The sequence below is a fragment of the Cygnus olor genome, chromosome 1 (genome assembly GCF_009769625.2).
Source record: "Cygnus olor isolate bCygOlo1 chromosome 1, bCygOlo1.pri.v2, whole genome shotgun sequence".
NCBI lineage: Eukaryota > Metazoa > Chordata > Aves > Anseriformes > Anatidae > Cygnus > Cygnus olor.
The window spans coordinates 135,625,265-135,650,887 of record NC_049169.1 but is presented as its reverse complement, the minus strand read 5'-3'; the positions used below and the strand labels follow the sequence as shown (position 1 = coordinate 135,650,887).

Sequence of the window (25,623 nt, the reverse complement as noted above, 5' to 3'; positions counted from 1 at the left end):
CCAGTTTGGAATCCAAGCTGACCAGCACCTGTCCTCATTGTTTGTTAGTTCTCTGGGAATGGGGAAGGAGTTACCCATTAATCTTCCTGAAAACAAGCTAAAATTTTAAAATGCATACTCTGAAGTTACTTCTGGCAGGCCCTGCAGAATTAAAGCTGTACAGGCTATCATGAGTGCAGGAACTCATGGAGCTCTAGGAGCCAATACCAAGCTGAAGAGAAGAGGCCGAGGCTGAAAGCGTCAGCAGTTTTGGGGCAGGTGGCTAGAGGAGTCTGCTATTAGAGCACCACCAAGTTTTACATAAATACAGTCAGCATCCAGCCTCTTATTTTTATATTCGCCAGCTATACAACTATTACAGTTCATCCTAATTACTGGATCAGCAAGGTAAAAATCTTATACCCAGTTTAGCCTGTTTTTGAAGAGTCTATGGAGGCATAGCCCTCTCAACATCTACCTAAACAATTCTGAAGCATTTAATTTACTGACTGGGACACTACCTGAGAGGCATAAAAAGCAACACAAACCAGACATTTTGCTTTAATCCAGAGCTCCCTGAACCTTTATGAATAATGGTGGTGTCACTACCATAAATATTTCAGGTTACTCAGAGTCCCCAGCACAATCAGAACAACATTTAAGCAAATGCCAAGAACTCTGTGTAAGAAGGCACACCTTAATGAAGAACCATTCCAAAACTCAAATACTGCACAGTGGGCACCCTAAATGGACACTTCAGGTGATTTTTTTCAACAGAGCACTACCTCCTTTGGAAGCATCATGTAAATAAATAAAATTAGCAGACCCATATTTTCCTCTGTTATTCGACTATGTAACAGATTACATATTCACATTTTCCAAGTAAAAATAAATTGCAAGCTTTAGTGCTTTTTAAACATATACACAAGGCAACGCCAGGCGTACACAAGAAAAACAAGTGCAAGTTTAAGTCACAGGCTGCAACTATTTGAGTTACATAGCTCTTCTGTCTTGAATTGCTTTTCCCAAGTAGTGCACTCAATACAAAATATAGATCACTACACCTCCTCAATTCTTGCAAACTACATACTAGAATAATAATAATTAAAAAAAAAAAAGACAGTAGATGTGACCTTTCATGAAAAGGTCACTCAGAATTTCCTTTAAGGAAGCTAAAAGTATCCCAAATAAGAACAGCTACTTATTACGCACTGCAGATATTATATTCATACTTCATGAAGAACTGCTGTTACAGGTAGCCAGTTAGGAAGCCCTGTATATACTGTGACAAAAAAACAAGCAGACGACTTTCCCATATTCTCATTCTTTCCACATCAAGCTGTAGGATTATAGAATTTATGAGTTTTATATAAATTTAGCTACATATGCACATAAATGTAGAAGTTTATTTGTAATCTGACAGAGAAACTGTAGGTGTCCAAACTGATTATCCAGAAAAGAAACAACAGCAAAGAAGATTTTAGATTAAAATTAGTCTGTTTAGACACTACAGCCTTTTGGCATAAAGGTTATGATATACACTGCAAACCAAACAAAACCACATAACCAATTTACTTTGATTTTGGCGTTAAATAAACAGTCCCCAATAAATAGTCTTAAGATTAGAAAACTGGATACTTCTCGAAGCATTCGAATTGCTTGAGGGATGCAGTTCAGGTTTACTGAACTGTATTGTAGGCCAAATGGAAGTAGACATGCTCCCTGCTCCCTCGACACACCAACAAAGTGTAGGGTCGCACAGAAAAGCCCGCGAAACGGTGCCAAGGATCAGACCAACACTCAGCCCCGCAGTCTGGCCTAACATTCCACTGCCATGGGTCATATGCAGAAAGATGTTCGAGCTCGTAGTTTAGTCACCTAGAAACAATGCTTCCTTCATTATTTTTAATGTATTTCAGTTACAAATATATTACTGAAACACACACACTAGCCATTTGTCTGAGGTGAAGTGTATCGAAGCAGACCAATTGATCCCCTGGGGAAAAAAATCACAACTCATTTGCACAAAATTTGCTGCCACTCAATTAATAGCCCAGCTATCAACTGCTCCAGGTTGGGGCTGGAGTGCAGAAAGAAGGCGACCGAGTGGAAAGTTTTCAGGAACAAATGCCACAGATCACTACAATTTAAAACTGGGCAGGGCAGCTGTCAGAACTTAGCAAGAGAGAATTTTAGACTATGCACACCTGAAGAGTGACTCTGCAAACATCCTCAAATTACCTGTAAAATGAGTAGAGATATTAATACCGATCATTGAGCATGAGCTGAAGGTCAGGTAAGCTTATTTTATTAATACAAAACCACAAACACAATGAGGTAAACAGTTTAAATCTAGTTTAGGTATGTCCAAAAAGGAGAACTGCAATAATATATTCTACAATGCAGCTATGTCCAAAAGAGCATATTTTGAATAATTCCAGCATGCTAGGACTTACAGCTTCAGCACTACTCTCCGTGCTTAGGCCATCTGTTGGCCTTTCAGAGAACGAGCTTGTGCATTTACACAGATACAGATAAACTGCTTAAATTGAATTGCAAACACAAATAATTTAGAGTTCGCTGAAACTGGGGCCCTTAAACTGCATAAAAACAAAAAGGGAGCTTAATCCTCATGAGACTGCTATTTTAGTATTTTCAGAGCGCTCTTCAGCATAGAACAAGACATTTTCTTCTTGTTCAAATAAGCTATTCAGAATGATAAATCTGTATTAGACTCTGAAATTTTATCTTTTGAGATTACCAGTGGGTGCTGGACAAAACTGCTCACAGGAACACTGCCTCTGTTTTACACCCTGTCCCTCCCAGCCAAAAGGAGTGCTTTAGTGTTTTTTTATTTTTTACTGTGCTGAAAATTCTTTTTCCCCCAGGTTTATAAAACTTCAAATTTTTTAATTTTTTTTTTTTTTAATTTTAAAATTAACAAGCAATCTAGGGCTAGCATTTGTTTTAGTAGCTCCGGCATTGCTCTGTACATAAACTTCAAAGTTTCCTTTCCTTTCTTTATTTTATCTTTTGCAATGTTTTTCTCAATATTTAATAGTTTTTCCATGTTTAGATGGAAAGAAGGTTGGGAGCGTCCATTGTTGCAGAGATAAGGTCCTTTCAAACACCCTTCCCTGAAATCTCTCAAGAATGGAGCCTTCTATTTCCCAACTTACCATCCTACCACCACAGTGGAAATTAATTCAAAACCCTTGAAACACACTATTTACCCAAAAAGAAATAGTAAAAAATGGGCAAAAACTTAAACATTTCTATTAACAGAATTAACAAAGCAAAACCACAGACATCCACAGAAATGCAGTAATGGAGCTGACCTAAGTGTTTTGAGAATTTTCTCCTGTCCTGTAATATTCCACTCACTTTCCAATGTATTTTATTTTATTAACTACTTTCACAATTTACCTGATGTCCAGGTAAATTTCATTAGCAGTCTACATTTACAGCCTTTAGAAAAAATAAGAACTCTATTAAGACCAGGAAAATTTCTGATGTGCCCTCAGTATTAAAAAAGAATAATTATACATCGGTATGCATTTTAATTCAGAACTGAACCGCTGCTCTAATGTGAGGTGCAAACAGTGAACAATGGTGATTTTTTTTTTTTAAAGAACGCATTTGTTCATTCATTTGAAAGACAATTTTCCTTTGGGAAAAAAAGAAATACATTGCAATTTTGAGAATTAGAAAGAAATGTGCTATTCCCTGTCACTGGAATATCCCAGTTGCATGCTAACACATAGCACTCAGCAGAATTTTACTTACCAACACCCCTGAAGCCACTAAAAACACCTCAAAAATCATGTAGACATGGGAAGATGTATATTATGCTTTAACAAGAGAAGACATTGTATGAAATTACTCCTGAGTAGAAAAAGCTAATGCTAAAGATGTTTTATGCTGATAAGCATCAACAGTAAGGAACTGTATTGTTTAACCTAAACTAATTTAGTTAAATACAGCTTATGCCCAGACAAGTCCTTGCAAGGTAAACACAAAGTTCCCATCTCACTTCACGAAAATTCACCCTTCGTCATTTTGTCTGCATGTCTACGCCCCTCATAACAAACAAAAGCAGTACATAAACTCCAACACCCTTTCCTTACTTCAGATACTTATATATTGCGTATCACCTTTGAAGTGGACCAAACCAGGCTTAAATGTGTTTCAGCCTGGGATTCACTTCCCTAACTTTTCACAGCGTAGTAGCCCAAACAGCAAGAGGTTCATCTCCAAATGGTTATCCTCTCTGCCCACTACGAAGAGCCCAGACATGCAAACTCAAGAACCTAAGCAGAGAAAAGCCGAGTCAAGCCCTAACAGCCCCTATGATGCCAACCTCCAGTATTTTAAGTTCATATTTCCTGCCTTTGAAGAAGGGGGAGGGTAGGAGGAATTGATTCTCTGTTTACATTTTCTGTCTTTTTCCAGCTTGGACTGATGCACAACACTTTTAATGAAGGAATTTTTCAACAGGATCTTCGCCAGGAATGTTAATTTTATTTAAGCATAAACTTTTTGTAGGAAGGGAGCATTAGGTGCTCTTGATTTTGTAGGAGAGGAGTTTTGCATACTTCTTATTCCTGAAATACTAGTACTAGTTTGATTTCAGATTATTTGCATTGCAGCAGGCACTTTTGGGTCCCTCTGGGCTAATTATAGGACTTGGATTATTTATCTTTAAGAAATTTATTTGAGTGTCGAAGCTTACTCTAATACATACCACGTCCGCAACATCAGAGAAAGAATTCTGAGTTTCTATCTACAACCAGTTACATACCAAAATGCACTCGTAGATTACGGCAAAAGAAACAGGTGACAGACAGGAAAACACTAAGCCATTTACCTCCACCTTGATTTTAAACACAGAAGACAGAAAAGCAGAAACGTGAACTTTCAGATTTCACATGCTCAGACTTTTATATACTCTCTCTTTTCTGACCTTTCTTTGTGAAAGACAAAAAATGATATTTGTTTCAATCCACTTTTCCCAGCCTAAAAAGAGAACAAGAACCTTATGAGGAAGGACCCCGCTGCTGCCCACTCCACATAAGCATCCCACTACTGGGAAAGACAACAGAAGGAAGCTGAGTCACACCTGCTCACTCTCCCTCTAGAGCATCAGCTACAACAATACTAAAGATTTATTTTGGGACAAGTATGATCTTGTGGCAGGGAAAAATGAAGCACATTTCACAAAAGAGCTAAAATAAAATCCAAGTCATTTAGCTTGATGACTAAAGTCTCAAAGATGTTCAGATGTAATGGTGAATTTGGGTCACCATTACAGTCACAACATTCAGACCATGTTTTCTTTCAAAACTTGTGGTATTTAAGGACATGCCAAGTAAAATCATTGATTATTGTTTATCACGGCAGTATCAAGTAAAGGTGACAAAACAGGAAAAAATGCTCAAACATCCACAGCGCAGTATTTTAAGTAGGTGCCCTCGGCAGTGAAACCAAAACTAAGGCTTAGTCAGAAACAGAAGAGACATAAGTCCCCTCCAGAAAAAAAAAAAAAAAAAAAAAAAAAAAAAGTATTCTTAGCTTAGCTACAAAAGAAGAACTTAGTTATTCTGGTGAATAATATTTTACTTAGACTACACAGAGGGAAAATAACAAGCAGGTTCCTTCTTACAGCATTAGACTTCTGTTCTGTACCTGTTGTCCCTCTGATATAATGTCATTTAAAATACATTTGGCTAGCATATTTTGTGTGCGAACACATTGAAATTAAGTATTTAAAAATATGTTGCTTCTGACTTTTCCCATGTACATTTTAAGTTTTTCCCATGCTCAGAAAAACTGAAATACTGGTTTGCCCAATTCTTTATTCCGCATTTGTTTAGTTTGAAGCACTTCATGGGAACAGCTGTTTAAAAGAATCTTTTCAAATGAAAATGTTGTTATTAAAATATTTCAATCAATTTAATAGATTTATAGAAACTGATTTACATTTATAATGTACACTACAGAATTTACTGCACTTCAAAAAACAGGCAGGAAACTACCTCGCAGAAGAAAGGACAAGTATAAGTTTGTCACCTTTCTCCAACCCAGAGGTGCCCCCTTACCTTGCATTTTATTTGGGAACATAGGATTTCTCCTCCCACTTTCACTTACCCAAATATCTTCTAAACTTATTCTACTTGTACTTATTATTCTAGTTTACCTTAATTATTTCTTCACTATGACATAACTAAAAACGTAGTATCTCCACTCCAGGGTACATGTAAGGTGTCCAGCTGCAGACACTGGCTACTGAATTAGGAAGGATGTCCTTGTTAAATGCCCGTCAAAACCAAGGATGATTCACTAGCGTTCACAATCTCTCTTTCACAGCCCAGACCAACAAATGGTTTGAAATGTGCTCAGATAAAGCTTAGTCATGTCTGGGCCATGAACTTTTAGCAGTTAAGTTTCACTGAACACAGCCAGGACATCTAAATTTTTGCTTCTATGCAGCACAGTGCCACCACAGCCTTGGCATGGATGAGTATTTACTACTTAAGTTCAGCTGAGATTCACAAATACGTCAGCCTCGTCTGAGCAGGATTTTCTGAGCATGCTGAGCGAACACTCTTAGTTTGACCTCCTTTGGAAGGAAAATTTTAATTAAAAAATAGAAGTGGACAAGGCACCTTCACTAGCTCCAAAGTGAGAAAATCTATCCTTGTAGATAAGAGGGTTAGTTTAAAAAACACACAACACCAAGTACCTCAAAGGTTCAAAGCCACATCTTCAACCTCTCCGGAAGAAACCTCAAAGAAATGTTCTTCCTGTTCAAGTCCTCTGAGTGCCAGAAACCAGCATACACCCCCACTCCTGTGCCCGCCCCAAACCCATAACTTCACTTTATAGACCAATACTAGGTGGCTGCCACAAAAAGCAAACTCTAGTTTCTGCTCCGAATGCCTCTTACCAAAGAGCCTACAAACATCGGAACGAAGGTTGAGTACTGGGATGTTTGGGGGAGAAAAATGCCCTCACAATCATTGTGCTAAACTGTACTCTTCTTTTGCTCCATTTCCTCCTTCATAGTGAGTTCTTTGCTAAATCAGTCATAACTTCCAATAGAAATCAGCAGCACTTTCAAGCTAGCTTGCATTACAGTTGTCAGGTTAACAGAGACTTTAATCCTCTGAACCAGGAACCCTCTGAGAAACAGAATCTGGTTCCTGGCTCAGAATCCTCTGAGATTCATTCCATCCTCCAAGAGAAGCTGCCTAAACCCAAGGAAGAGTACAACCTCACGGACACTAACATCCTTTAGTTAGCTTACACACTAACCACATGCATGTAGGAGCACAGAGCTTACCTCCCTCTTTTGCTACTTTCTCACAGATGGTTTCCAAGGCCATCCTGTTTCTAACCCTGGGTATGTCCATAAGCAACAATGATTCTAGTAGACAAGATACCAGAACTTCCGTCCTGCCATTTCTGGGTATCCCCCTCCCTTCCATAAACGTGCCAAATATCTCGGACACAGCGCGTGCTGCTTTTGAGAGCATCAGCAGAAATACAACGGCTATTCTTATCACAGCAGTCAAGCTGCACGCAAGACTCTGAACTGCTGCAGTGAAACTGATGACAGTACATTAATTTCACCTACTTGTGCAAGGAGATCAGAAAAAGGAGGATAGGGTAATACTAAGTTAAACCACTGCTAAAAAAAAAAAAAGATGTACTCTTTCAGTACATGTGATATAAACCTAAACTGTACTTAACTAACTTAATTAGAAAGATGTTTAAGCCAAGCAAAAATGAACTTCTCAAGCTAAAATACCAATCCAGAGAGTACTCTGCACGGCTTTAGGCTGCAGCACGTTTAACTAAAGGACACAGAGCAGCCCAACCTCACAGAGTAGTTAATGGCTCATATCGCAGAGGCACTATGACCACGTGGGAAGGGCACTTCATCTTTGAAATTTATAAACTCTACCACTCAGAGGCAGGCACAGATGTGTTCACTTTCAGTATCACTTTGAGGCTGCCATGTTGCTTCCTGGTCAGGAGCTAGATCCCTTCCCTCCTTGCAGCCTTCTAATGAGGAGAGCTGGCATGCCTTAACTCTGTTTCAAAACCAACTCAAAACAGACCAGCTCAGCTTCTTTGTTAAGGTAAGGCCTTATAAGTACCTGTGACACTTTCGTATCCTTCAAGTTGTATGGTTTGTCTTTCTACTACCAACCAAGCAACCAATGCCACAGTTCATAAGAGGTGCAAGGAATGGTCATCTTCTCAGACAGAGAGAGTTTCAAAAATATGGAGGGGAAAAGAACAAATCAAGCTGGGGAAGCCAGAGCAGGAAGGGAGGCTGTTCTTCCAGTATTCCTTCAGTGTCCTGATGAGCAGCTATCTGATCCTTTTACTCAATTTTTTTTTCTTTCTCTGTATCTTTACAGCAAGCAGTTTCTCCGTGTTCTCCATGGAACAATGCCTTTCTGCTTCCTCAAACTCAAAGGAACACTTTAAAGAACACTCTAAGTATATATGCTGTTAAAAATTGACACCAGGATTATTTCTAAATGTCTTCATTGGCCCCAGGAACATTTCCATGACTATTATGTGTTCTTAAAAATTATTATTTTCCTGCAGCCTGTGCTTTGCTTCAAGTCATAATCCTCAGTGATGACAACTTGTATCCACAGCAACTGGTCGTGATGTAACAAACAAGATTAACCACTTCTGGTGGAGGAAAAGCATCGCAAACCTTTCTGGCAGTCTCTTAGTAATCTCAATTAACTGCTCAATAAAATGCCTGTTGACATTCCAACTTGGAACTATTACTTCACAAAACAACACGCTTCAAGAGAAGATAACGTGGTCTTCACCAATCATGACACTCCTAGGCCTTCCCAATTCCATTTTTAAAGACCCTTTTAAGCCGTCAACCTCACTAAGAAAGGGCTTAAACCATGCTTGCTGGCTTTCGAGAGCTTAAGCGACATTTAAGTTTAGAGCACTTGCTGGAATAAATCTGTTCAAAACCGTTTCATGGTCCTCTACGGAAAGAGACCTCCTGTATGGCTGAACAGCCCTTCAACTCAGTTCTCTGAGGAAGGAGCCCTTCTGAACAGGCAGTCCCTCAAACCAGGTGCAAAGCCGTACAAACCCTCAGACACACCGGGCAGATGCTGCAGGAGATAACGCACCGAGCACCACCACGGCTGCCTGAACGCCCATTTATTTTAGCACACATTTACTCTACCGTGCTGCTGATCCCAGGCAGCTTTATTAAGGGTGGCAGACGCGGGCTGTAGCCTCGCTTTCCCCCAAACCCAACGACAGGCAACCAACCAACCACACACCCTGGCATGGGCGCCTGCAGCTGAGGCTCCCCGTGTCCCTCAAGGGGGTGAGGGGGGTGCCCCCAACGGCACCTGCCGGCCATTAAACGGCCGCAACCCCAACCCCGCCGCCCCACAGCGGCCCCCAAGCGCCCGGCGGGGGGGCAGCGGGGAGCGGTGCCGGCGGCACGGCCGTAGGCAGGCAGGCACCTGGGCAGCTCCTTTGTTCGCCGCCGCCGCGCCGCCCGCCCGCACTCACTCACCCACGGTGGCCAGGGTCTCCAGGTCCTCCAGCTTGTAGGCGGCGGGCTCGCAGGGCGAGCCGGGGCCAGCGGGGCCGGGGGCTGGGGCGGCGGGCTGAGGCACGGCCAGCCCCACCGCCGCCGCTGCCGCCGCCTCGCCGCCGCTCTTCGCCCCCATTTTGGCCTTGGCGGCGCTGAAGGCGTCCATGGGGCTCGCTCAGCGCATGGAGGGAGCCGAGCCGGGCCAGGCAGGGCCGATCCGAGCCGGGCGGGAGCGAGGCGAAGTTTCAGCCCTCAGCAGGCGGCGCGGCCGCTCCCCGCCGGCGCTGCAGCCCGCTGCCGCCTGGGAGGGGGCGCGGAGCCCTGGAGCATCGCGGCCCCGCGGCGAGCCGCCGGGCGGGCACACAATGGCGAGGCAGGGAGAGCCCGGGCCGTGCCGAGCCGAGCCGTGCCGAGCCGTGCTGCGGGCGGGGCGGCAGGGGCGGGGTCTGCCCGCCCGGCGCTGCGGCACGGTCCCGCTGGGGGAGGCGGGTAGGGCGGGTGCGGGGTCGCATGTGAGCCGTGCCCGGGGCTCCCGTGGTGCCCGGTGTGGGGGCAGCGCGGGGCCTGCTGGCTGCTGTGAGAGCCCAGTAAGTGGCTGTGCAGGGCAGGGAGCCCCAGCGTACACACAAACTTGTAATTGTTACATCATCTATACCTGGGGTCGTGAGAGACCCCCACAGCCTCGTCTGTAGTCGCGGTACTCGGGGAACGTGACGTGTGTTTTTTTATCTTTTGGCTTGTTGACTCGAAGGGTTGTGACTAATTTGGAAAAACGCTAGGTCATCTCTGTTTCCTGTCAGCCTGTGGGAGGAATCGCCGCTCACGAAGGGTGACATGGCTTTTGCTCTAAAATTTCAAATTTCAGTAGTGCCCTCTCCAGAATGCAAGCTTCAGACTTCTCTTTTGCTTTACTGTTTTTATTATTTCAACTCACATTATGTTCTGTAAGTTTTTAATACAAAAATCTTTGTGATTCATGCCTTGAATTGAATATTTCAAAGATTCCTTAAACTGTAAGTTGTAAATGTTCTGGCAGGCCAGGCCATAAGTTTAGCTTGGTCAAAAGATGAACAAGCCAACAAACCTCTCTTAACGACAACGGAGGCATCTTGTTTAAGATAGATTTCTTCACCAGATGCATGATTATTTTTCAAGCTGAGTCTATGTACAAATATAACTGTTTTTTAGCCAGATCATTGCAAATTGAGACGATTTTTAATAAAAGATGTGAGCTAATTATGATCATTTTCACGAAGGAGTACCTTAACTTCAGTCTGCCCAAGATCAATATATGCTCTTCTTAAAACTACTTTGTTTTCCTAAAAAAAAAACTAGGAAATCATTCACTGCTCAGATGTTAAAGAGGACAAACAAAAACCTTTTATAAGGTATTGATTACTTTCAACTGATATTTCTCTGTATGCCATGAACTTTACTTGGTGACTAAATTGCTTGCATTCAAGAACTTAAAACTTCCTTTAAAATCTTCTACTGATAAGTTTTAATAGTTGGTGGCCTGTCACGTGGCTTGTATGGCAGGATATGTTTAAAAAGTCTGTGATTCACCCAGGTTGGCAAACATAGGGTTAGCTCCATTTAATTCAGTGTCCTTTTTCTTATGATGGAAGTTAGCTTTGTGCTTACTGCCTTGCTAGCCTGGTATCCAAAGCATTTGCTAGCTGTAGTTGTAATAATATAATTGCAATGTTTATATTTAGAGCATCAACATATTATTAATGTTCTTTACCACCTCTGTGTAACCTACTTAGAATTTATCTTGCTGATGATGATTATTACTCACAATATTTCAGGGGAATAACATGCTGTTCTTTCCAATACAAAGAGATTGAGAATCAAAAGTCGTAACTTTGCAAATTACACCTGGAAGTAGAGCTGCCCGCTGGGTTACAGTAGTGGATATGATACTTACTTCCTTGCCCAATGTGGCCAGACTTTGTAGGAAGGTTTCCAGCCCTGTTCTCGTTTCTTGTACATATGTTTGCCAAACTTCATTTTGCACCACATACAGACATAATGGTAGTACAGTGATTCCTTGGGTGATGTTACCTACTTCCCTTCCCTTTCTCTTTTCTTTTCTTTTCTTTTCTTTTCTTTTCTTTCTTTCTTTTTCTTTCTTTTCTTTTCTTTTCTTTTCTTTTCTTTTCTTTTCTTTTCTTTTCTTTTCTTTTCTTTTCTTTTCTTTTCTTTTCTTTTCTTTTCTTTTCTTTTCTTTTCTTTTCTTTTCTTTCTCATTTTCAGGAAACCTTTGGTTAAAGTATAGAAAGGATTCCAAACTTTCTACCTGACTATCCATGAGTTGATATCAGGGATCATTGCTCTGTCGTTTAGAGGGAACATTGTGATGTGCATATCAAACAAATGGATATGATTTAGGCACTCAACTCTTGGTTTGTGAAGGGAAGCAGTCATTTAAACGTCTCTGTGACTGCTGACAAAAAGAGTCTCTCCTTTGGTCTGAGCAGACTTGCATTTGTCTCCCTGAAAGCATGTTTTTTTTCCTCCCCACAAATATATAATTTTCCTCACAAATCTTGTTAAAAGCATATTTGTACAATCACAGTAAAACTACTACAAGTTTGTTAGAAAACCTGTCCAAACCTGTAGGGAGGAAGTGAATAAGTCCTTCAATGATGGTTATTATTAATAAATAGTTCTGTATCTTCTCCTCTTGTCACATTAAGTACAGTGCCTGAAAGTCAGGGACTGATCTGAGGAAGAAGAATAACTAGTAAAGATAATTAGTACTGCTATGTGTTTTTCATTTGTTTTGTTTTGCTAAGGAAGCTCATGATCGGGCAAGTTCTGTGAAGTAAACAGGCAGGGATTTCATACAAGAAATCCCTACCTGGGACACAGAAAGGGAAAATTGTTCCACCCATCTGAAGTAGTTCCTTCAATGTATGGAAATCAGACCATTGTATAATGAACAATCACACATTATGAGAATGTATCTATGGATTCGTAAAGCAACTATCACACTTGTTATTTTAATACGATTATGTTTACTTTTAAGTGTTTAAAATGATTATATAGAGTGGCTAAGTCCAAATGAGAATTTAAGCACCAAAAATAAAAATAGTCATGCAGATGTCTTCATCCCGAACTGTGATTTTGTAGCACCTTTCTGAACTGATGCCTAGCTTCAGAAGTGCATCAACTTTTCCACTTGTGGAAGTGCTGTTACCGGGGTGTCTAGACTTCTGCCCAGTCTGAGCAAGTTTGTGCCTAGCTTCTGCCAGAACTAGATTGAGATCTGGAAACAAGACATTGCTTTGCCTAAGTTTGCTGAGGAACCTGTTGTGTTCAGCATTCTGAATGCGTATCTCACATACATGCAAAACTGCTCCCTTCTCCAAATGAAGCTGGGGTCAACTTTTTAGAAAAAAAATGCAGTTTTATGTAATAAGAGGCATAGAAATACCAGTGTGCTGGACAAGCTCTTAGAGACAGCCGGTGATATTTTCTTCAGATGGAAGACAGAATAGGATAGCAGCGCACCAGGACATCTTTTTGTTCGTTCGTTTCCCCAGAGAACAAGTTATGCACGTTCATACCAGTACATCTCATTTTGAATACTCAGGATAGCATGCTGGTTATAGCAGTCACTCAGCAAATGGAATACCTGGTCGTTTTGATCTTGGTGGTATGAAAGGGTTCTCGTTCCAACCTCCTTCCCTTAAATTACCGAAGGCAACTGCAAGATATGTTTTCCCATATTGTGCATCCCAACTTCAAAACTATTCCTTTCTTTGCTATGCCCATGAGATGAAGCTGTCAGTTCACTGCTCTGTAGAAGGATGCAGAAGTCTTAGAAATTAAATGTAGTACGAGTCGCACTTATGTATACAACTTATGGTATATAAATGTGGTGTGTTTTTACAAATTTTATCAAGGTCCCTGCAAAGATTACTGTAGAATTAATAAATTTCAAAAATGATTAATTAGTATGCGCTTCAGCAAGACAAACATTACATAAACTTTGTAACACTCGGGTGTCAGAATAATAAAACACACCTGTTGGTACCAGCCTCAGGGAACTAAGCCATCTCCTCAGGAGTCCTCAAGTAGATAAATGTAAAATTTCCGTGCCAAACCTATTTTTTTTCCCCTCAATATGAGACGTAATAGATAAAGCACTTCTAAAGTGAAATTTTAATTGTCTTTACTAAGGCACATACATCTAATGCATGAACAGAGTAAATCTTTTAATTCAGTGTTTTTTGAAATTGTATTCGGTTTCATGATGGTATCTTCATATCCAAGACTAAGGGCTTGTTCGAGGGAAAAAGAAAGAGCTAAAATCTCCCTCTAGTCACAGGCAGCAAAGCGAGAAAGATACCAGGTATGGGAGTCCATTGTATCTTCATTGATTTAGTGTCAGATTCTCCCCCTGTCACACTTTACACAGGCTTCAGGCTTGGAAAGGCGTGGTGCACAATGAGCTGATCCAAATGCAGGCTGCCACGATTCTCTCCTCCTCCCTCTCTCAGCTCTGCAGTCTCACCCACGCCCTTGCTTGTGCATTCAACATTAGGCAGCTCCCTGGCGAGCCAGTTCAGGAATTGGTTCAGAGATTTACTTATGAAATAAAGTTAGTAGTTTTTTAGCCAGATCATTGTCAGGCACAGGCTTTAGGGCGCTCAGTGCCTTAATCAGTGAGCTGTGGGGAATTTGTAACAGGCTGCATTTCCATCAAGCTGCTTAGTTTTTTTCCTCCACTTTCTTCTGCTTCATGTCATGTCTCCCCCCTTTGCCACTCTAAAGAGAAATCAGCACTTTGAATATGCATAGCTGCAGTTGAGGTTAGTGTTTCTGATGAATGGTTTTAGATAGATACTCATTCAGTCTTCTGGACAAGTAAATCACAGTGGCACTGAAGGTGGCCATAGAGCCAGAGGAAAGAGATGGGCACCTAATTTCTGTTATCAAAATTTCTTGTGTTCTGGAGATATCTTGCCCATCTGCATCAGGAAATACAGAGTCAGATTTAACCCAGGCTAGCTCCAGGCAAGAGGCTAGCATTATCTCTCAGTTCTGTAGTACTTCAAGTCAGCTAAGCAAACTCTGACCCTTACTTTCTGCAAGTTTCAGCAAATCACTTAGACAAATCTCTATAAGTCTATGCAGTATCTGAAAAATGGAGACACCACAGTCTCTAAAGTCTTACAAATGCCATATAAACATGCTATAAGTATTTTTATTCATGCGTAAATGTAAGTATGTATGTTTTGAAAACAAAATACTTGCAAGCTTGAAAGCTGCATCTTTAAAAATGGGATGGAACTGTGAAAAGAGGAGGACTCTGTCAGTTGAATCCAGCAACAAAAATTAGGGCTTTATTATCATCCATAACTGATCTCTTCTGCCATGAAATAATATATTATTTTCTAACCTGTTCTCTTGTATTCTGTAATTCATTACTTTATTTTAATTAAATAATTTAAATTCTGTAAATTCATTCTGTAATGACGCACCACTTTAACATTCCAAACTGAACTGATTTATCTACACTACCAGTTAATTTCCTTACAGAAACATGAGCTAAAGTAGATAGAAAAACCTTCAAAAATATTTCTGCTGATACTATTACCATCTAATCACTGCCAAAAGTGAAGAAACTGATTTTAGATTTCTTAGAATTCATTGTTATAATCTTATGTATGAAATAAAATGTGCTATTTTTATTTTTTTTCCTGCTAGTCAAATATATACTTAGCCAAACAAATGTAGAGTGATATACCTGTGATTCATCCTTCTGTTTACAGTTCAGTTTATGAACTGTTCACTACATAGTCACTGTAGACTCATTAAGCAAAATATTCCAGTGCCTACCTAATTTCTGTTAGTTTTAAACAAGTGTCTAAATTCTATTAAACCAATGGAATTGGAAATGGTGGATTTGATGGTGCTTTAAGAATGGAAACAAACAAAAAGCATGGAAGTGTTCAAACAATGGAACTGAGAATGAAACCATTTTTCAAATACAAAATGGAAATATATTCTACTCAGGCATCTTGTTCATTGAACTACTGAACTTTACCAAAACAAAAACAAACAAACAAAAACAACAAACAAACAAAAAACACATTGTGGCTTTTTGGAAAAGTCAAGTTAGTATGATCCTTACAAATCTGAGGAAAACCCTGGATTATGTCCAACCAATAATCTATACATACTATACATAGCTGGTCACATTCACTCCTGAAGAAAGGCAATAACCATCCAGGGCTTTGTGGTGCATTTTATTTTCCCCTGTATATTACTTTTGTATAGTATTAAATAGTCAACATGACAAATGCATAATACAGTGAATGTTGGGCAAAGGAAAATATGAATGTAGAGGAGAGTTCAGCAACATATAAGCCGACCAGAAGTTTATCTTGCAAATTACCTAATTACGTAACTCTCCTACTATATTTAGCAGATGATTTATGGCCTTTTAGCTGATCTTGTTTCCAGTCTTTGTGTTTGTTGGAAAGCAGTGGATCATTTGTCTGGACAGCTGGAGTGGATCACTTGGTCGTAGCTCTGATAAAAACAAACTTTTAGAAAGCCAAGGTGTTGTGCACAGCCGTTCTGCTATCCAGGTTTTAGACTGATGCAATTTTACAAACTTTAGACAGATGTAATTAGGATTACTTAATTAAATGTAAATCTGACAGCTGGGATTGAAGCTACCAGCCTGTCAGACATAGTTAACTACATTTAACTGATGCCACTCTCAATGCAATTCCTTGCACGTCCAAGAAGGAATGAGGGGCATGGTGGCTTGAATTAGAGGAAAAAGTCATTTAGGAAGAAGACATAATTTATTCTGCTAAAATAAATAGAAGCATACTCTTTGAGCTTTGCATGTCTAGGAATCAGATCATATCCACATGAGGCAGAGAAGCATCCATGTTATAATTGTTAACAAATTCACTTTGTCAAGGCTTATACCCAGTGTTCTGGAAAGTCTTCTCAACATGTTTGTTCCTTTTGTGATATTTTACTTCATCCACTCGCCTCACTCCTCATAGGCACAGGGATATTGTGATGACAGAGTTTTTGTAGCAGGTATAAGCTACATACACTTTTTGTTTGTTTTTTGTTTCCTTTTTGCTGTGATTAGTTAATAGGGACACACTCCGAGTATTAAAAGATGGCTCTTTAGACCACTGATTCAAATCTAGTGGAATTAACGTGAATTTTGCACTTGCTGATGTCCAACGTGAATAGATAATATGATTTTGTAAAAGAATAAACTATTTTTGTGAGTTTCCCCTTACAGGAAACAGGTCCTTAGTTCTGATGTTTCCCTCTCTCAATTCTTAGTAAATTTCTCAAAAGGTATTATGTGCTTTATCTATGATATGTATATATATGATTTATGACAACTTTAAGTTGCATTAAAAGTTACTTAGCCTGTGTTAACTTGGAACCCAATTTGAAACATTACCATTTAAATTACCCAAGTCTATTCCTCCACCATTACTATAGGCAATCCTGTAACACTTTTTAAGTTAAGTTCGTCTGAAATGCTGCAGAGTCTCTTTACATGTTGTGGACATTGCTCTTGTGCAGGAGGCCTCTGCCGGCTCTGACTTTGTTCCTGTGTTGGTAATTTGCAGGTAAAGAAAATGCTGACAGAAAAAATGCTTGGAGAATGTGCTGGGACTGCAGATAACTGTTTGTAGCTGCTGCTATCCCTTTAAATGGGATGAGCGGTCTTGCTCATGTTGGAATTGAGAGGAGTTTTGTCAGCAATTTCACTAGCTTCACGGTTTGGGGTGTGGAGCTGACCACTAACCAGTACCCCACACAGCAAGAGGGAGCTCTCATTAATTTATATTGGGAATGAACCATGAGGTTTGTTTTCAGCCATGGTTTGTCTCTTCACAGCCTGCAGCTACCCCAGCAGAGCTTCACAAGTGCTCACAGCCTCCCACTGAATGTGCTGCTTGTCCATGTCTATCTTTCCTTGGGAAGGAGACCCAGCAGTCCCTCAGAGCACCGCTTTCTTGTGATCTCAGGCTGTGATGCATGAAAGCATACAGGAGATTAAGGTGATGGCTGCATGACATTTCTTTTATCTGTGCACCCTTACCTTTTTGCTATTCTGCTCTTGGATGTTCCTGAGTGTCTCTCCAACCTATTAGTTAGAAATTGAAAGGAAAAAAAAATAGGATTTGGGTTGGGAAGAATGAAAATAGTAATAACATTCTTTCTGCTCGGATTTCAGAATAAGTGGTTTTGCATGTAGTTAATTGTTTTCATTTTGAACAGTTCCATTTTCCTTTTTCTCTTCCCCCTATGTTATATGTGTATGGAATCCACACAAATTTATATAATCTATTTTATTAAAAACACATATTTTGTAATAAAATATATATATTTTGTTAAAACCCTATGTACATACATATATATACATATATATATAAACTCTGTTTTTAACTTGGGCTGCATTTAGCTAGTTGGTAGGTCTGCAGTATGGGGATACATTTTTAGTCTTTTTTGGTTACTCCTCTTTTGTGACCTGTTACTCTTCAGATACTTTACCGCCTTGACCACTTTATCAGTGCTGCTGCTTTCATGTTATAAGAAGCTGTTCTCCTCATGTTTATATACTGGGGGTTTCTTATCTGCTTCTGTTTTTACACACCCTTTCATCAGAGAGCCAAGCAGTCTCCTTGCATGGAACAAGGTTCATATCTCCAAATGACACATGCACAGCTGAAAAGGTTATTACATAAAATGAATAGTAAACTGTGACAGATGGCTTATTATTTATTTATTTATTTATTTATTTATTTTAATACCCACCTCCACTGAAAAGTATACCCAAATTCATTCCAGTAAAATGTAGTGTGTGAGAAATGACAAATGTAAATAATAAATAATAGAACGTTGGCCTATAATAAAACATTGGTCTATAATAAACATTGGCCTATTGGCCTATAATAAAGAATTGTCCTGTTCCTCCTTGAAACCTGAGCAAGATGAAAGGTTGGTAACGTGGTGGGAATCAGGACGACATTTTCAGGCAGGATTGTGGAGGAGAAGGGCTGCAGGGGATTACGGAGCCCTGGCGGCAGCCTCTCCAAGGAGAGTGTTGGCAGGGCTCCTTTTTCAGCTCCTTCAGACCTTCTAATGGGGAACGACAGATTGAAATTCACTGGGGCCATGGAAGCACAGCCTATAGTAACTGCTGAAGAGAGAAATTGGATCAGAACATACCATGGTTAATTGCATAACTTCCTAGCCAGCTCTGTCCATTTTAAATCTCATAGGTGGAGTGGCAATAATGCACATGTGGTAGCATGCAAATTTATTTATTTATTTATTTATTTATTTATTATTTATTTAAATCAAGGCACTGTGCTGCCTAGTTATTAAGCTTTGGTTGCTTTAGACTTTCGGATATAAATCTGATTCTAAAATTTAATTGGAGAATTATGACATTCTTTTGGGGATGAATTAACTGGGTTCATCAGTCTGTTTTCAGAATCGGAATCTGAACAGCTAGAACTTGTGGATATCAAAAAGAAATTACCTTCATTGAGAAAGAAATGTAGGTAAATGGGTATGGGCATTTCACAAAGAAACAGTGGTGAAGAGACTGAAATGCTTCTCTACAAATACAGAGATATAAATTTGAGGTCATTAATGCCTTACGAGATATTACCGTAGTCACCTGTTTTCTGAATCAACCACACGCTCTTTAGGTTGGGTCAAAATCAGCTGGAACAATTTGCTGACCTTCTCTTTTTTTTTTTTTTTTTTTTTGTGTTAGTGATAGTACCTGACTGTGCCAGCCTGGTGGATGTCACATAGGATGAGTCAGAATTTAGCAAAAAGGACAAGGCAGGCAGGTTTCAAGAGTTAGGAAACCAAGAGTTGAATATATGGAAATCTATTGTGATGGGATTACAGACAACAGAATTAAAAGGCACAGCAAAGTTGGAAGGTGAAGACACCAAATGCATCTTCATGTTAATTCAGTATCCTGTTCTACTCTGTTATTTGGGGTGGAATAACTTTTACCTGACCATTGGATAAGAGAGCCCTTTCTCTATAAGATTTCAAGAACTTCACCAGCATAATTTGCTGTTCTGTCTAAATTATTTCATTATTAATATTTGATGGAAAAAAAAAAGCCAAGGATGATTTGGGCCTTTGAGAAGAGATGCAAGAATAATTGGTGCACTATTTCTGAGTTCAGTGAGAAGTGGTTTATCACTAGCTAATTTGAAAGCACCACTAGTATATATTTGGCAATATTATAAATATTGCATATCAATCTAATTACAGATAGATTATGTTCGTTTCTTAAAAATCAGTAGTTATAGGCTGAACATAACATGACAACTCTGATACTTAAAGTTTTTTGATGTGAAGGTTTAAGCTTTAGAGAAGGTTTCAAAGGTTGACAATTTAATCTCCCCAGCTACTCTCAGGGATTTTTGAGCAGGATAAAATCTTTAATGAATTTTAATGGAATTAGATGACAGTTTGATTTTTTTTTTTTTGATAAGTCCATTCAAAATATATTCTTAGTTCGACTTTGTCTCTTGAAAGCAAATATGAGTGTGTTTAAGTTTAAGCTTATATAAAATTTGAAGTCTGTAGGAATAAAAAATGTGTAAGTGCTTTGTTGACTAACAAAAACCTAAGCACATACTAAACAGTAAGTGCTTTACTAGACTGAAACTCTTATAATTTAACATTTTCTCCAGTTGAGTGAGAGTACAGTGAAATAAGAAGAGAAAAAATTACCTTTGATCTCACGGAACCATGTAAATTATAGCGTGGGATCTGTAAGAAACATTTCTAACAAATCAGGCCATTCAGCAGAATGATAGCTTCAAACTACATGTTCTTATTCACAGGTAACACCAATTTCACTGGGTGTGAAATTGTTTTCTACAAATCCAAAAGCACGAAATAAGCACACAGAAAAGAACACCTTATAAGAATGAAGTACTATACTGATGTTTGCTGACAGCGGATAATGATTTGACAGAGGGAAAAGGTGCACTCCTGATGTAGATTTGCTGGACAATTCACTTTATGTATGTCTTTAGCACCCCATTTTTTCTGTTCCAAAGTTACCTAGGTTCACAGAGAAGTAAAAGTATCAAAGTGGAACTACTTATTCAAAGGAAATATATTAGACACATATATTTTTTATACATTTGCTGAAAATATGAAATCATGTCTTACCAAATGAATCCTACAACGTATTGCACAAATAAGGACTAGCAAATTAGATGTTATTGACTCATGCAAATCGCTGTGCTAAGGCATTCCAAAGGATTAAAATATCTTCTAATAATCTACACGTGTGTTAATAGTATCTAAGAATGGTCCCCCATAATGCAGAAATACTATAATTTATCATGAGAAATGATTGTGCATTTAATATCTGAAAATAAAATTGCAATGATACAAATATCCTGAAAAGATTATTCCTTGCATAAGTGTTTGTTCCCTGTTCTGAAAAGTGTTCCTGCTGAAGCTGTGATAATCATTCCAGAATAGGAGAATACCTCCTCTGGAGTGGAGTTTGGTAAGGTTTAAGTAGGGAACTATTTTAAAATGAGGAAAACTGTATGAGCTTCAGAGCCCTTTGAGACCTCTTGCAGTACCAGAAAAGGATTCTGTTGGTGTCTATTTGTCCTTACCCAGTGAAGATTTACGTGTTGCTTCCAAAAACAACTTCTCATCATATTAAGTCACTGTTCTTAATTTTTTGCTTTTGTAATATGTAAACATGAACATAAGTAGTCTGGCACTTATTTCAGTCTATTTCAGCTTTTTTTTTTTTTTTTTTTTAATCTAGGTTTATGCTAATTATAATCAGACATTTTTTGAGTGGCTCATTTATCTGACATGGGGAACTTTAAAACTGCGTAAGTGTTAGGATCAGAATTTATATTGCCATATTCCAGTTTGAACAAAATATTTCAAATTTAAGCCAAGCTTCACTTAAGGGTCTAACATTTTTCTTCTAGAGACATTTAATAATTGTTTGGAGTGCCTTTGTGAGAGTTATGCTTTATGCTTTCTCAAACACACGTAGTGTAAAATGCTGAACAGTATCTATGTTTCTCTTTTAGTAATCTCATCTAAAAGAGAGTTTTTTCAACTGTTTTAATTTTGAAAACAATATAAGCACATTTATTCAACTATCACATGCCTTTTTGGACAGAATTTCATTTCTGAGAAATCAGGGAAGTTACTTGTTTATTTCACACTGCATTTTTTTTTTCCCTTAAAGACTAGATTATTTCTGTGATGAGAAAATAGAAGAACCAAATAAAATACCAAAACCAGAGCTGCAGAGGCCACTGATGGGGAACTGGTAGTCACCTGTGGGTGAGTGGAGAGGAAGCAAAGGCAGGTGGGGTGTAGGCAAAGCCACAACTTTACCTTTGATGAGCAGATTAGTAATATTCAACATCAAGATGGAAATAAAGGTGCATTATCACCAGAGCAACTGGATTAAAATGGGATTCAGACCAACTTAAACAAACCCTCAGCTGGTTGTTTCTTTTTCCCTCAGCCTCTTCCATTTGCTACCGTTAGTTGTACAACTACCCAGTAAACTGTCCTGGCAAAGTCGTCAGGCTGCAAAACTGACGTAAAAGTTTTTTTTTCTGCCAAATTGTTTCCTTGGTTTGAGTCACACACCGCTGCAAAAATAGCTTCTCCCAGAAAAGTGGAGAGGTGGTCAGGAAGAGAGAATGCGTGTGGCCCATATATGAGGGTGCTGCAGCTGAAGAAACCCACAAAAAATGATGAACTTCCAGACATGTTTTGTTAAACTATTTCTTGCTATTGGCTCACTACAGAATGGATTCACAGACACGGCTCGTCCTAAATCTAGTTATCATCTAAAGCTGTCCTTTGAGACCATTATTCTAAGAAAATAAATTACCTTTACTTATATATCTTTACTTATGAAATTGGATATTTTACCTAGATGTAATTGGGTTCATCAAAATTAATGAGAACAATTAGAAAAGATACAAAGACAGTGAAACTTGTCTTGAGTGACTTTTTACATTCTTTGGACTACATTCATAGTTGACTCTTAAACCTGTAGTCCATGACAATACAGTCCATGAGTTGATTCCACGTGATTTCTTTTGTATTCCTGCAGTGAGATATCTTCCTTTTACAACATAGATGTTTTTGTTTGTTGTTTGTTAGTTTTTTTTTTCCCTATTCTTCTTTTGGCCTTAACCTCACAAAAGAACCCATCTTCATGAAGTTTAAAAAGAAAAAAAAATCCAACATTCCAATATCTATTTATTTTGTTATAATGTTATTACTGCAATCTCTCATCAGAGTCAAGTTCAACCCAAGATCTTGCCAATCTTGACTTCCTTTTATCATTCATGTTCTTTACCATCTTCTTCTGAAACATATTCCCACAAATATTAGACTAGTCCTCTGTATGATTTTCTTAACAGTTATTATCATAAAGATATTATCTTTCTGATTTTTGATTTTTTTTTCATTCTTTTTCCATTGTTTCACGTCGTTTTTTCCTTTCATTAATAATCTCTTTCCTTTCTTCTGTAATCGCATCTCAGTATTTATAATGTAAAATATGTTAAATCTGTCATGGTTGTTAATTTGAAGACTGCACTACTATAAAATACATCTGAATTTGCCTGTGTTAGGTTTGTTCTTCCTAGTGGATTTTTATTTCTTAGTATTTCTCCCTATATTTCATCTGCCTTCATACTTCTAGACATACAAACAGTCTTCTTTGGATCTCTCTCCATACTAGTTGTATTTTGGTTGCCTACAAACTTACTTACCCCTATGGCCTATCGTTTTCATTTCGTAGAAAATGGTCTGGTTTTGGCCTATTTTGCTCATTCTGCCATCACTACTGTCTTGCCTTCGCTGATTTTAGTTTATTTTCAGCTTTTGTAGCAGCAGTTCAATCTTGCGTATGTGTCTTTACAAAGTATTGATCCTAGTGATTCAGTTTTTTTAGTTATTTGCAGGAACATAAATATTTAGCAGATTTTCTATGGCCATTGTTCTTCTCTTTCCTTTTCATCATTCACATATATTTATTTATCACTGAACCTTTCTTATATATATGTATGATTTTTGTTTGTTTTTATGTTTGTTTTTTCAAAATCTGTTTGGCAAAACTTCTTGTGAGTGATTAACTAGCGATTAATTGTTGCTGCAAATTTTGATAAAAAGGAATAAGGTAATATAGCAGCTGGATTTACTTAAAAAAAAAGCAAATAAGGAAAAAACTTAGAATTTGTTTTTCATGGTGGGGGGGAAGGTAGATTACAGTCAGTAGTTATATTCACTATGGATTTTGGGACAGTGAATTCAAGCAAGTACCCAGACCACATGGCTTTTTAACTCAGGTGCACAGATGGCTAATGCAGCAATGCTGCTTCTGGGTTGTACCAGGTGAATATATCAACTCTGGTGGGCCCTGCAGTGGCAACCTTGATGTGGGAAAGTTTTTAAGAAAATAACGTGAGGACTAAGTGGAAATAAAATTCAGCTGAAGAGGAAACACATGCTGACTGAGACTCATATAAGCTATATAAGTCATTATAGAGTCTGCTGTTTTAATTGTGTCTTGCAGTCCAGGTGTATCTGTTTCCACCTCTAGCCTTGCTGTGCTCTTCACAGAAATACTGAAATCATTTCACAGCTAAGCTTTCTCTGGCAAAAGGCCCTGGAGAAAAGCTCCACAGAAAAGGTATAAAATACCAGACAAAATCAAAATAATAGAATCAGGCTTCCTAATCTTCTGACTCTGAGAACAAACCTCGGGTTTTGCTCCCTATATCACTAGCTCTGGAAAATGGGCTACTCAATAACCATTTCTTCCTTTGAATTCTAGGCCCACGCATTTCTGTACTGGCTTAAGGAGGCTGGATGGTTCCGAGGGGCAACCAAGCCAGTCTTTTTGCTGCGGGTGGGAAGAACTATACGTGCCGGATCTCCTCCCAAGCTGGCTCTCAAAAAAAACAAACAAACAAAAAAAACCCTTCAGTTCTATGGTTTTCAGAACTAGTTGCTGCCCTCAAACAATGGCAGATTCACATATCAAATCATACGTGTCCTGATTCTCTAGATGCTCTTCACAGTTAATGAGAATGCTCATGGAATTCAGCCTTTGTGTAAGAAAGACCTTCTGACATGCATCTTCCATTATGGCTAAACAGCCACAGATAGTTAATGCTTTTTTAGACATTCCCAGTCCTTATTAATATGAGAATGAAGCATGCTGTCAAATTGTTCACTTGGTGACAAGTCTTTTGATCCTGTTGGCTGAAGCATTTTTAACTAGAATTTAGAACGTTAAGCTATTTAGGCAGCTAAAGAGTATGGTCCACACTCCTGTATTATTTATCTTCTCTCCACAGTTATCTTTCTGCTAGCATTTCATAGAAAATAAAATCATTGAATATCCCGAGTTGGAAGGGACCACCAGAATCATCGAGTCCAACTCCTGGCAACCACACAGGTCTACCCCCAAAATAAGCCATATACTAAATGCACAGTCTACACATTCTTAAACCCCGACAGGCTTGTTTACCGTGACTACTCCTGGGAAGCCTGTCCCAGTGCGCAACAACCCCTCTCAGTGAGAACCTCCTTCCTGATATCTATCTAGCCTGAACCTCCCCTGCGGCATCTTGACACCATTCCCTCAGTCCTATTGCTGGTCACTAAAGAGAATAAGATCAGCGCCTGCCCCTCCACTCGCCCTTGTGAGGAAGCTGTAGGCCACAATGAGGTCTCACCTCAGCCTCCTCTTCTCCAGGCTGAACAAACCAAGTGACCTCAGTCGCTCCTCGTATGTCTTCCCCTCTAGGCCCTTCACCATCTTAGTAGCCCTCCTCTGGACACTCTCCAACGGTTTCAAGTCCTTCTTGTACTGTGGTGCCCAGAACTGCACACAGTACTCAAGGTGAGGCTGCACCAGCACAGAGTAGAGTGGGACAATCCCTTCCCTCGACTGGCTAGCAATGCCATGCTTGATGCAC

At 39.1% G+C, this 25,623-nt stretch overlaps 1 protein-coding gene and 1 long non-coding RNA gene across 3 annotated transcripts in view; one reads left to right on the top strand and one right to left on the bottom strand.

Moving 5' to 3' along the window:
• The window catches only part of PRKX (protein kinase X-linked), a 59,518-nt gene extending 49,517 nt beyond the window's left edge, over positions 1-10,001 (bottom strand). The window contains exon 1 of the mRNA XM_040534261.1: positions 9,557-10,001. Within this exon, the coding sequence (XP_040390195.1) occupies positions 9,557-9,743 (187 nt within the window). The 5' untranslated portion in view covers positions 9,744-10,001. The remainder of the gene's footprint in view (positions 1-9,556) is intronic.
• Positions 10,002-10,074: 73 nt separating this feature from the next.
• Positions 10,075-24,953, top strand: LOC121058553. 2 transcript variants are annotated; one of them, XR_005814236.1, is made up of 4 exons: positions 10,075-10,965; positions 17,480-17,643; positions 21,858-21,955; positions 24,474-24,953. It is a non-coding gene; the product is annotated as an uncharacterized LOC121058553 (long non-coding RNA). The 2 variants fall into 2 exon arrangements; XR_005814237.1 differs by lacking the exon at positions 21,858-21,955.
• Positions 24,954-25,623: the final 670 nt, after the last annotated feature.